At 39.7% G+C, this 13352-nt stretch overlaps 1 protein-coding gene across 6 annotated transcripts in view; it reads right to left on the bottom strand.

Annotated features, from left to right (window-relative positions):
• Window positions 1–3899: 3899 nt before the first annotated feature.
• Window positions 3900–13352, bottom strand: part of LOC106587200 (polypeptide N-acetylgalactosaminyltransferase 18) — a 90644-nt gene continuing 81191 nt past the window's right edge. For 2 of the 6 annotated variants that reach the window (XM_045708033.1, XM_014175328.2), the window contains 2 exons: window positions 9056–9220; window positions 3900–5409 (listed from right to left, as the gene is read on the bottom strand). In XM_045708033.1, the coding sequence (XP_045563989.1) occupies window positions 5263–5409; window positions 9056–9220 (312 nt within the window). In that variant the 3' untranslated portion in view covers window positions 3900–5262. Of the gene's footprint in view, window positions 5410–5734; window positions 5995–9055; window positions 9221–13352 lie in introns of all 6 variants that reach the window. The other 4 variants (XR_001324384.2, XR_001324386.2, XR_001324385.2 and 1 more) reach the window with 4 other exon arrangements.

Below are 13352 nucleotides of genomic sequence, written 5' to 3'. Positions count from 1 at the left end.
TATTCTGAATGTATAAACTAATGGATTTCTTCGAAGTTGCAGTGTATGGCTTTCAGTTATCATCCATCCATGATAAAAGCCTGTTTTTCATTCCCTCATAAATTGCAGGTTGACGTTTACTTTCATGAGTCTTGTCCTGGAGGCAGAACTGAGCGATTTCTGCCAGATGGGCCAGCTGCTAAAATGTGCTTTTGGTCCTAATTTAAGGTTAGGGTTAGGCATTAGGGTTAGCAGTGTGGTTAAGGTTAGGTTTAAAATCAGATTTTATGACATTGTGGCTGTAGTGACCCCTCTGCAGAACTGCTTCCAAAACAAGATTCATGATGAAAAACGCTAACCTGCTCATAAATTAGCTCATGTCAAAGTGTCTTTAACTGTAAGAATTACAGCTCAAGTGAGAAGGTTACTGATGATGCAAAGGCAGAGACGTAGATAAAGAAATAAATATTGTCATTGCATGAACTTTTACTTTAGAGGAAGATCAGTAGCCTACACAAAAGATCAACCTTGCCTATAAAGGAGAAGTTTATCTCTCATATGTAGATGATTTCATTACACAGACCGCTAAAGCGCATGGAAAACAAAGTTGAGCTGAGATGTTGATCAAAAGTATATTAACTAAACTAGGAACGGCAGGGGAACAGAAAGCTTCTGGTCATGCTTCTGTTTTTGCAGACTTCAACGATGAGGTTCACATTACAACCCCGAAAATTATAAACGACTCAGACATTTATAAATCATTGCGCAAACTAGGACTCTAAACCCAATATGTAACACCAGGAATCACATTATGAGTTTCAATGCCATAAGCAATGTATTTTATGAAGCTGAGTCACAAGGCCATTCAGAAGTATTGATGGGTTTCCTACTGCAATATACAGAGGATTAGGGCTTATTGTATTGTGTGCACCGCCGAGAGAAGTTCACCACCAGGTGGTCATAAAATGGGTCTTTATCCCAGTAAAGTAAACACCATTGAAATATTGAACTCCAACTTGAAAGGTGCTGTTTGCCTAAGAGGTAATCTATGATTAATTTTGAATATAAGTCGGCGTATTTGATTGCACTTTTTAAGATCAAACATTCAGTACAACATCAAAATGTCAAGGTATTTTGCATGAAATATTCCTACACACTAATTGCAATTGATATTTGGTTGAGTTGAGAGGTTTTCTGAGCTGTGTGCATGTCTATTTATTTCAATAAAGATCCACTCACTCTTTTTATATTGCTTCCTAGGATAGTCTCTCCAAGTGATGAGCTCATGCTGAACAGAGAAATGCTGACTCTCCAAAAGGTTCTCTCTCCTCTCAGTATGTAATGAATTCATTTGCAGACTTGCTCCAAATCTGTCTGCTTCATGATGCCAAGATACCTGGGTAATTTACAGCTTGATTTATTCACACAGAGCTTAACAGAGGGTGTGGTTATATACAAGAGAAAAGTAATTTCACAACAGTCCACAGGAGGGTTTGGTGCAATTGGAGGGCCGGTACAATAACTATAGAAATGTTTACAGTAAGACTTGGCAAAAGAATAAAAGCAAAGCGCACTGGTATAAAAAGATGAGTCGACCTTTATTTAGAGGATTGGAACTCTTTATTCAAACACCATTCCATTGGGCTATGGCACAATCCGTCACTGCAGGCGCCGTCATACAACCAAATGGTTCTTAGGCAGTAATTGAGGTGTACAGACATACTGTATGTGTGCCTTGTGTAAATGAACAGTGTCATCCATCATACTGCTGTAATCCATAAGCATAAACAAAGTGAGGCCCAGGAAATGAGCCTTATGATTTATTAGGGCTCCCTCTGCCTCTCTGTGATGATCCAGAAGTTTGACAAATACAGAAAGCCGTACTATTCAGCTTCATTGCTCTATCTGGAGCAGAGAAGCTGACACTGACTGCTTCAATAACATGTATCGATCTACTGACAGACAGCCCACCTGACATTTGCTTTGGAGGAGCTTTGAAGTTGCACTAGTGGATGTCCAATTGAAACGAGCACTGTCAAAACAGTGAGGAAATGGGAAAGGACAAAAAAAAACTTTGAGTAGTTCATGGATGAGTTGCATGGCTTGAATTCACTTCAGATATGGTTTGAGTTTGGTCTGAGATGTACAAGGGGCCTAACCTAAAAAAGCTGATGGTACTGCATGCTATTGTGGTTGCTTTTTTAATACTTGTGAACCTCCGGAAAGCTATCCATCAGCGCATAGCACACCTCGTGAATGTTCTTTTTTCTCATGTCCCTTTTGTACCACACAGACCATAATATATGCAGATATAAGATGTTTGTCAGTCAGTTCCTGTGCATAGCTCAAGGCATTCAAGCATAATGTTAAAAGGTCAGAGATTAATCTTGTATCAGGACATGTGGATTTGTCAAGTTTGTATGTTCACCTCTGGTGTGATGTCTTGGGATCTGAAAATAAGGTGACTTAAATGAAGCCACGTTTCTACAGTATTGCAACATGAAACATCCTCGAAGAGACTGTGGGTAAAATGCACTTTAGATTTAGAAAACAACAGGGACATTTTACTATGTGTTGGATGTAGATTCACACTAAACCAGTGTTAAGCTATTTGACTATAAATCCATCTATTTTACAGCTCAGCAGGCTTGAAATATATATGCAATATAGATGACAAATGACTTTACTTTGAGCAAGATTTAATTGAATTTTCAATTGAAAGTTGGCTCCCCATCGCCAGCCCCAGTTCCAATATGTCTCTCGTATCCCCTGGGCCCTCCTGCGGTGGATCTTCTGCTTCACTTAGCCACCTGTATCTTACCTGCAGGATCCACAACTGATAAACTCTCTCCTCCAGTGAGTCCTGTGGGACATTTATTCATTCTCAATTCAGACAAGGCGCCGACTCCCTCCATTTGCTACCCAAACCTTTTCTGATTCCGATCATAGTGGGCTTGTTTTGTGCCAAGAATATATCTCCTCACTCTTTTTTATTGCGGCTGTGTCAGCAGTGACTGCGAGTGTACATGATTATCGCGGTGCGCCCTCTCATTGCCTTTCTCCCAAGAGGCAGAAACCTGAATTATAAATGTGGTTAAGGGTAATGGGACCGTCTCACGCACACAGAGCAAAGACACCACTACATTATTGGGTTAGGAATTCTAGATTTCTCAAAACGCTCTTGTTTTCAGATGAAAAAAAAAAAAACAAGAAGCGATGCCATTCATAGAATCATCAAACCCGTATTTCAGATATTGGAAAAAATGTTCAGTTGTCAAAGCAAGATGGTCATTACTCAGTGACATATCCAGGAATGCAATCAGTATCTTTACGTAAAGTTTGTACAATATCTGTAAAAATAAAATGTAATACTATTTCTCATATGATGCACGTTTTTTAGTCATTTTAGAATCACTGTTACTGGGATTGATTGAACAGGTCCATGTTGTCATCATGTTATACATCACGCTTCCATTTCTTTGGCTTTAATTCCTGAAACGGTATGTGAATCCTAATGCTTTTACTGTCACTATGAAGAGGACATTTCAAAGCAGGTGCTATCCCATCATTATGCTCATCTGAAAGGTTTTAAACATTCACGATTAACATTATGCAAAAAGGCCACCTACTGCATGCGTTAAGAAGAGCTCCAGTGTCATAAATAACTCAATGTCACGCTGAGATTCAAAGATTTGAATATCTCACTGAATGTGAGATTTGTTTGAAGAGTTCACTGTATGTGGTTCTGCATTATTTTATGAATTTAGAGCAATACAACTACTGTGGCAAAATTTGAGATGATGAATATGGTTTTCCACATATAAGGTTTGTGCATATCAGTTCGCAACCTTTGGAAAATCAATTCTGTTTTGAATATTTTCCTGATTTAAATCTGTTGGCGAAGGAAGCTCTGATGAAAGTGGGTTTACATGTATATTTAATGGCACGCCTCCCCTGGCCCGGCATGAATGTGGATGTTAATGAGGACTGGCATGTTGAAAACCGAATGTGCCACTCCTCTCCTCCCCTGGTACACACAACAGTCAGAATAGAAAGGCTTCGACAGAAACAAGCCCTGATTCTAGACTGCTGTCTGCTTCTACTGATATCACTCTGAGAAACTGACTAGATGTAATTTCTCCAATTTTCTCCCTGTGTACACAGTATGTGTGTGTGCGCGCTCACAAAATGTTTGATACATTACTGCACAAAACCATAAAAGGAGTATACAGATGTAGGATATTAATTTGAAAATAATCCTGCAGCAACAGGAAATGTGAATTATTATGTGGATAATTTTTCATTAGGGCAAATCAAGTCTGACATTTTAAAGTGGAAATTTGACACTGTAGAATACTTTTTAAACCTCGAATACACTACAAGTTCCTGCTGCTCAGCAACAAAAGAGTGATCAAATAAAGATCCTACATCTGTATGTGATCATTAATATAATTTGTGTAATCCGCATCCATTAAAAAGAGAACATAAATTATTAACTTCTGTATGTTGAGAGAGCTATAACCTTAAAGGCATGAGCGTAAGGGGAAAGACACGCATTCATTTTGATAACATGACATTTGCCTTGTGTCACATGGGACAGACGCACATACGGGACAGCTGGTGGCGGTTTACATGGAAAGGGCACACTCAACATTGTACCATTGGAAAAAAAAAAACACTACAACACATTCATATAGCATCAGTACTTTTACTGGCATATATTATAAATATTTACACTTAGAAAATAGTATATTATTTCCATATATATATATATATATATATATATATATATATATATATATATATATATATATATTCCAACATGTTGGCATTTCCCCAAAACTGTACAGCTTAATCGCATAATAAACTTCTCCTACAAACCTGAGACACTAGAAGAAAAGAAAACAGCGGAGAACTTTTCGTAATGCTTGCTACACAGTAGCAGTTATGTACCAAGTACAACAATGAACATATAGGACCCAGTACAACCTTCAAGTCAACAGAAAACCAGCTACACTCTTAACATATGTTTCATAACGTTGTAGTATCTCATAATGCACAATATCAACCATCTATGGCTGATCCATAGGCTAAAGAAAATGTTTAACATTTATCATGTGATGTCAACTGGTGAACAAAAGACATCATGGTGCTCCAATGACTGTCATTAACCATACACAATTCTCCTTTATCCACAACAGAAAGTCCAGAGGAGTAACAGAATAAGCACCCCACCCAGTCCAGTGTGCTACAGTATATCCAGTGTTCTCTCAGAGGAGCGCATCATAGGGCACTGCCAGGCAGTGCGTTTGTGATGGACCATTTCTGTCCAGTGCATTTTTGAAGGGCCAGCTGGTACCCAAACTCGTTGTCATTGCTGGCCACCAGCTCAAGGCATCGCTTCGATTTCCTGTTCTGAATGGAACCTCCCTGAAAGGAAAAACAGGTAGATCAAATTACAGTGGGATGCGACAGCATCATTGCTGTGTCACCTTAACCCCACAGTGCTATGAATTAATGGACAGGGTTAACAAGCACCCGCAGCTCTGTTTTGTACTGATTTCCCTTTGGCGCCAGCACTGGGGCCTTCCCAGATTGCATCAGCATGCTCACGAAGCAAGAACAACACTATCTACCATTATACTCAGTAGCACTCAGTAGGAATGCCAAGATTATGTGATAACAGAAGAAGACAGCATTAGATGAGAAGAAAACATTTTCACACGTCACCTGAGAAAACAACCCTCACACTTACGGGAAAAAAAACTCAATCTTTGTCACCTAAGGAATCGTGTGCTTCGAAGTGTCTCTCCATCTCATCTCTCTTTCCCATCTGTTAGAGTGGAGAGTCTCTCACATGTATTGGAGGCCTTAAAGCTTTGGGTTGGACTCAACTCTTGGGACCAGTGCGATGGGAGTCACTGCACAGATCAGATCAATTCACTATGTGCAACTTCAGGGCCTGGGATCAGAAAATCTCTCGTCACCTCTCAGTCAGGAGAAGGACGACTCAAACTGGAAAGGAAACCGTTTTAAAATGGGCTTTCGTTTTGGTTCAAGACTAGATGCTCTAATAAGAAAGAGGCTAGGGCATGTTAAGGTTCAGAAATTCAGACCAATACACATCCTTAAGATTTGCACTTACCAATTAATAATTAAGAGGACATTTTATAAGGGATTAATATTTATACGTGGAGTCAACAACCACCTCTAAGCAATCTCATTGTCAACTTGTCATTAATGTTTTGTTGCACATACAGCATACTGAGGATTTGGTCAGGTTCATTTGAAAGTGAATGAATCAATATGACAGAGTCGAGTTGATGTCACTCCGATTGAGGATATGATAGGTTTTCATTAGAATAGAATACTGTCTGTCTAGTTAAGAGTGCTTGTCAGGTCTTGCATGCCTAAAAGCTATGGAATGAAACAATTATCTGCTTGAGTGCATTCTGTAAAATACATGGGGGACGGATACAGTTTACATATTCACTAATAGTTTTTCATCAGTAATCAACATCTCCACGTGTAGTAATGGTTGTCAGATGTACAGCAGCATGAAATACAACATGGTGGATTCCATATGTTCAAGCAAATGAAAACAACATTAGCCATTAGATACACCTCATTGGTCACATGGTGCATATAGCCTGGAATGAGTACAAGGAAAACAACATTACCTGCAAATAAGATATGACAAAGAAAACAAATAGATCTACACAATGCAGTAGAACCAAAAAGTCCCATATGAAAAAAGTTGGACATGTACATTTGTTGTTATCATTGCTGCTGTATTTATTTAAGCTCATCAATTGTTAAGACTGTGTTTAGACATCTGAAGTTGTTTCAAAATATAAAACAATACTAAATTCATGTTTCATTCTGTCATTATCATACTTTGCCAGAGGCGCTTCCTGAAATATTTACGAGGCATCTACCAAACTGCTAAAACACGCATTTATTTACAGAAAATATTCATAATTTCATCCTGATTCTACTCATATTTGCAGGATTACCATCTTACAGCAGGAAGCCTGCCAAGTTACCCCAGGGCTTCGGCATAATGTTCTTGACCTGACGTTTTGGCTATACATGGCTAAATAGCAAACATTTTCTGAGGCAGTTGAATTCCAGTGAGTCACTGAACACTTCAGAACAATTTCACACAAGAACAAATATCAGCATTACTCAGCCTTTATCTGGGAAGTCAACATCAAAAGATTTAACACCAATAACCATGATAACCTTCAGGGTGCTTAAAAAGCCTGCGTTCTCTCCAGGAGAGGCTGCATTACAGTACGAGGCCTGAGGTTGAATTCTGTACTGGCAGAGGACCAGTCCTGTTTGCTCCCTGTGCTTGATCCCGTGGGCTGCTGCCAAACCAACATATTGATTTGCTATAGAGAGTGAACCAGCGAGCCAGAATGATAATGGTCCTGGGTTCACAAGCAGCAGTGAAAGGTTAACCAACTCTCCTGTGTTCTTTCATCTAATTGATCATTTTGGAGTGAACAGTTTGGGAGTCTGTGTGTGCATGCATGTGTTTATGTGTTGTGTTACATAAGGAGATAGGAAGTATTTACAGTGTGTAGGCCAACATGAGAGGTAGAAGATACACCGTGTAGTAGAAAAGCACAAAGGATAGTAGAAAACAGGAGCACTTGGGTAGGTGATGTCATCGAGTCAGTGAAAGCACTGAGGATGAACAGAAAGCTAATTAGATGTGTTTAATCAGCGTGTTAAGACTGTCTCCCAAGCAGGGCTCTTTACATCTAAACCCTCTGTCTCCATACTTCAGCCCACGCCACAGCCACCTTAACTGCTGACAAAATCTTTACAAATACAAAAACACCCACTTATTTTCTTCTGCTTCCCAAGATACATCATAATTATTTCACTTGTTGAATTTCCACTATAAGGCTCTAAAGCGAAGAAAAGTCCCAAAATTGTCAGGCACATTCAACCAGAGAGATTCATTGATTGCTGCTCGAATCCATCTCGAAGAATTTAAGTGTGGTAACACTTAAGCTAGAATGGGAATAGGAACATTCCTCCTCACTACAGCACTGTACAACCCTATGCTTGAGTTGTATTGATGCATCCTTCTTCCTTTTGAGGTAAAACACATTTCACACTATGTCTAGCAGAAATGTGATCAATAATGCATGGTGTCTGACTCCATTCCTTCCTAAATTATACAATGCTAAACCAAGTAACCACCTACAGAAGAGCCACGTAGATGTGTGACACGTGAGACAAAGCATTTAAATCATTTTACACCACAGAGCTACCTATACTTCAGTGAAACCAGGTCGGTACATTCTAACTAAGAATTTGACAGTTCCATCAACAATGATCTTTCAAACATAATCAAAGAAAACCAATCCAGGTATTTGACATACAGTACATACTACTGTATAGTATGTTTTCAAATGTCTCACTCCTTGTTATAATTTTTTGGGGGGGATACGGTACAGAACCTACAAGTTTGTAACATGTGCGGGCATCCACTCAAAATAAATAGGTGATCCACCAATGGAGAAAAAACACAATTCCTAGAAATTTAATTCAAGGTAAGCACCCCACTATTGAGTGGATATTTTGAGTGCATACATTATGACGACACCGAACATGATCAGAACGGTTTTAATTGCACCTTCAAAACTTCAGATGGGTGAAGCACTCTTCAGGCCATGTTGATGTAGCCCTCATTACAGGCCACTGTGCTCAGTGAGCCAGTCCAATAATGAAGACAGAGAGAGTCATTATGATGTATTTACTGTTCACGTCTAAATGGTTTTGAGGAATGTGGAGAGGTCTGTGGACCGTAAAACTCTTATTCCTGTGACACTCCTTAATGGGACCAACCCAACCACACTGAGCCATGGACTTCTACGAATATTACACCCTAAAATGTACCCAAGATATCAACCTCCACTTGTGCCACATTTACTAATGATCCAACTCTCTTGCAACAAAGTATTAATTTAGATCATTGACCTGCCATTTTCTATCGCTTGCTGGTCTATTTTCAGTGAGCAGTCAGTGTGTTGGTCAGGTCTGTATGGTTTCTTACCTGAGTAAATATCCAGTGGAGCTTCATGCGCTTGGCTGTGGCGTAGCTACACTCGATGAGGCGCGGTCGGCTGTTCACATCCACCAGGCACTTGTTGTCATCGTCATCGATGGTGGGACTGAGCACCCCTACATGTAACTGCTGACTGCTGGTGTAGTAAACATTCTGGAATGACAGAAGAGACAGCACATACATAAGCTACTGAGAGCTGGAAGGCATTCAAGCATTTCACTAAATGTTGATTTGTTTTAGGCTTTTCACTAGGACTTACATCACCCATATGGCATGTCTATTCATGCAGCTAACCTCACTGGACTGAAGCACAGGGCAGGAAATGGCACAGTGTGGGAAATGGCTTATTGTTTATGGAGAGGAGCGCTCTCCATCAACAATTCAAATCGACCAGCTAGCCCAAACACTTCTCATTGCACTCTCTGATGCGGTCCTTCCAGCCCGTATTTTCCAAGGGCACTTGAGTGCCCATATTTAGCCAACATGCCGTAAAACACCAGTGGCAGGAAAAAGCATCTGTTTGAACTGAGCGGAGCAGCAGAGTTAGTTGTGTGTGCTACAGATGGCAGCTACATCTGTGCTCTGACTATCACCGTGCATATGAGGGATGAGGAGGCTTGTCTGCACATGTGGGGTAGCTAGAACCCTGGGAGAGGCATGGGAATGTAACAGCTGGAGGGGAGGGAGGACATCACAGCTGGATAGGGGCGGGGATGGAGGTGGTAGGTAGCACAGGGTTAAATTAGGAGGGGTTTACTGCTACCTTGTCGCTCGCAAACAGTTGTCATAAATACACTGTATGCCACCTTAAACTATCCCATCAATCTTACAGGTAGAATACATCTCTATAGAATGACATGGCTGCCAAAGTTTTCGTTTTTATTTTCGGTACTACCAATTACCTCACCACCGACATTATTTTAAAAAGTATACTCGGTCATAGAATAAAAATTAAAAAAGTGTTACCTCTTCCTAAGTCCAAGGGTGGTTTTAACCTTCCACTCTGAATTGTATCAACTCGCCACCCAAGGCTTTTACTTGCCACATATAGTTAGATGCACCAAAGAGGAACAAGGGTACATATTGAAGATGCACATGCTCATCTCCAGAATATTTTTACTTGTCAATTTTCAAAGGATAAAGCTAAGAACATTAACAACTTCATAGTTAAGAACACTAGAACAATATGGAAGAAAATGAAACATTTTACAAGAACCAATATCACTCTAGAAACACAACCTTATGGAACAATCCTTGGATAGCTTTTCAGAATTCATCGAAAAATAGGCCCACATGGAAAACTAAAGGCAGAGAAACCGTAAATGACTTGGTAACAGGAAATACATTTATTTCCATGACAGAATTTCAAAGTAATTTTGCACTGACAAATGTAGATCGTTTCAAATAATTCACCGCTTTGTCTATGTTTTGATCCAAAACGGATCTTCGTCCGAGTGCTGACATCCCTATCATCCAACACATTTGCATACGCAGGATATGTAGTACACAGAGTGACTATGACAAACAAGCCGACTGTCTGGATGAGCTTTTCAGACAGCAGGGTTACCCAGAGGAATGGCTGCATGACGCAAGGGATGATAAAGAAAATGACCCAGAATGACATCCTCACACCCAAACCACCCCGGCCCCCTGACCAACGAGTTCAGAGTTTCCTTCAATACTCCCCACTTGGCAAACAGTTTGACCATATCATTAAAAAAAAACTGGCACATCTTGAGCCCTGATTCACAACTGGAAAATACGTTTTTTTTTTTAGAACCTCCACGGGTAGTCTCTCGACGCTCCCCCAACATCAGTCAAATGGTGGTGATGTCTGATCTTCCACCGGTGCCACGTAGTACCTTCCTAGACAATGTGCTGGACGGTAATTACAGATGTGGCCGATGTACCCAGTGTAACTTTACAAACAATGCACAATGTTCAATCACATATCATGATTAAGAGCATCATTACGTGTTCCAACAAAAATTTGAAACAAGGATAGCAGAACACAAGAGTAATATCAGGACTCTTAAATCAGAGAAACCCTGTGGCTGTGGATTTCATGGGGGGGGCTCTCAGATACATTGGTATCGAACATGTTAAGATTCTTAGGAGGGGGGGGGAGAGATGGTGATAATCTATTACTATGAAGAGAATTGTATTGGATTCACTATTTGTCGGCCATGTCTCCTAAAAGGTCTGAACCAGGAGTTTGATAGCAGACCATTACTTACATGAATTTGTCACGTTGATTTGTTCTGGCATATAGGTCTCAACTTGGTCATTTTGTACATATTCGATTTTTTGTAACTACTGATATTAAATTATTAGGAGGTACACAAGTTGTTTTTCAATAAGTCACTAATTATATCTATGGCCACTGCTCCGCATGTAATGGTCAAATGTGCGGGTATTCCAACAGTTTCCAACGTAATCTCATTATTGTTGCCTAGGTTTTAACTTGGACATTTTTGTATGTATATAATACTTTATGACCATATGTACAGTACCTATGTGATTAATTATGATTGACTATGCGCAAAAGTGAATTTAATGATTCACACCCACCATGCGTCATGGTGAGGTGAAATTTGTATATTTTGGGATGTGAGCACTCAGTCTGTTTGACCTGACGAAGATCAGGTTCGGATCGAAACGTAGTCAATAAAGCGGTGAATTGGGAGCAGAAACAGTGTGCGGGCCTTCAGGTTCTTTACTGGACGATTATTTTCTCATCACTCATCTTGAAAAAATGTATACTATAAACTTGGAAGTCAATCAATCTGCCATCTTTGACATAATGGAAAAAATAAACATTTATTATTGAAATAGCATGGGTGACCAAGAAAAAGAATTGGTACAATTTAAGGCCATTTGGCAAACAATAATGCAGGCACTAGGGATGGGGGTGTGAGCATGCGGATCTCGATAGATAAGATGTAGCCATTGTTTGTGTGTGTCTAAGTTGATGATCGTATGTATAAGTTTGTAAAAATAAAAAAATCTAAAAAGGGGAAATAAAATATTATAACAAAAAAATGAAAACTATCATTCAGTCCCTCACCATCAGTGGGAGGTAAAGCAGGAAGAAAACGGCATCAGTAGTGGTGTGAAATTAAAACGGATTCTAAAAGGAGTAACAGCACTGTAACCCGACAACTATTCAACATAGACATTTTAACAGATTTCGAACATTAATGAGTTCTTAAATTAGCCTTCTCTTGGGATGTGAGATTTGGTGTCATGTTCTCTCTGGAGTTATTTGTTAAGAAAAGTGTGCAAGGCATCTTGGGAAAGATCAGCTCCGACTGTCTTTCTTTCTTGTAAGAGATCACAGGAGATTCCTCCAGAGCTTTAATTTGTAAACCAGCGTAAACATCAATACATGTGCAATGAGTGTGAATGGTTTACCATGGAGATGTTTGAATAGGCAAGGATGATAGTGGATGCAACTTTTAGCTTCCCTTTCAAGGATTAGACCACTTTTTACTACACATCTGGCTAAAAGATTACTGTAGCTCTGTTGGCATAACTTTTATAGATAACGTTGACGCCTTTTGGAAATTGAATATACTCTACAGGAATGACGGAGTCCATCCAAATCATCTTGGTGCTTGGACCCTGTCCTCCCATTTCATGGCTGCGTTGAGACAATGATTTATCAGTGACCTAAGCCCTGCTCAGATAATCCCTACCATTGTGTTGCTGAGATGTCGTAGTGCTGCTGAGAATGTACAGTTTCCCAAGAGAGTTATCAGTCATAATGTAAGTAACCTAATTTATGTTCCTCTAACTCCCCTGAATGCCTCCGTCAATCTGACAGCAATTGTCAGCTGTAATCATGCGCCTATGAACCGGAGTTATACTGTTAGCACTGATACGGTTTGCTCTAGTAGGAAGTCCACAGTGAGTAGTTCACCTGCACTATCAGCTCAAATATAAATATCACTGTCATGTCTACCTCTGATAAGCCTCCCAGTAAAGCAATAACGTAACACAGAAGTGTTGAAAATAGCCCACATTACCATACTGTATGTAGCCAAAGAAACAAGGTTGATGTAATCAATACCTTGCAAGTAACGGATAGCCAGTATATTAATGCCATCTCTGAAACTCACTTAGATAATTCCTTTGATGATACAGTGGTAGCAATACTTGGCTATAAAATATACAGAAGAGACAGGAATACCACTGGGGGAGGTGTTGCTGTTTATATTTAGAGTCATATTCCTTTAAAATGAGAGAATCTAATTTCAAATGCTGTTGAAGTAATATGGCTACA

The sequence above is a fragment of the Salmo salar genome, chromosome ssa26, assembly GCF_905237065.1.
Source record: "Salmo salar chromosome ssa26, Ssal_v3.1, whole genome shotgun sequence".
Classification (NCBI taxonomy): domain Eukaryota; kingdom Metazoa; phylum Chordata; class Actinopteri; order Salmoniformes; family Salmonidae; genus Salmo; species Salmo salar.
This window is presented reverse-complemented; position numbering and strand designations above follow the sequence as displayed.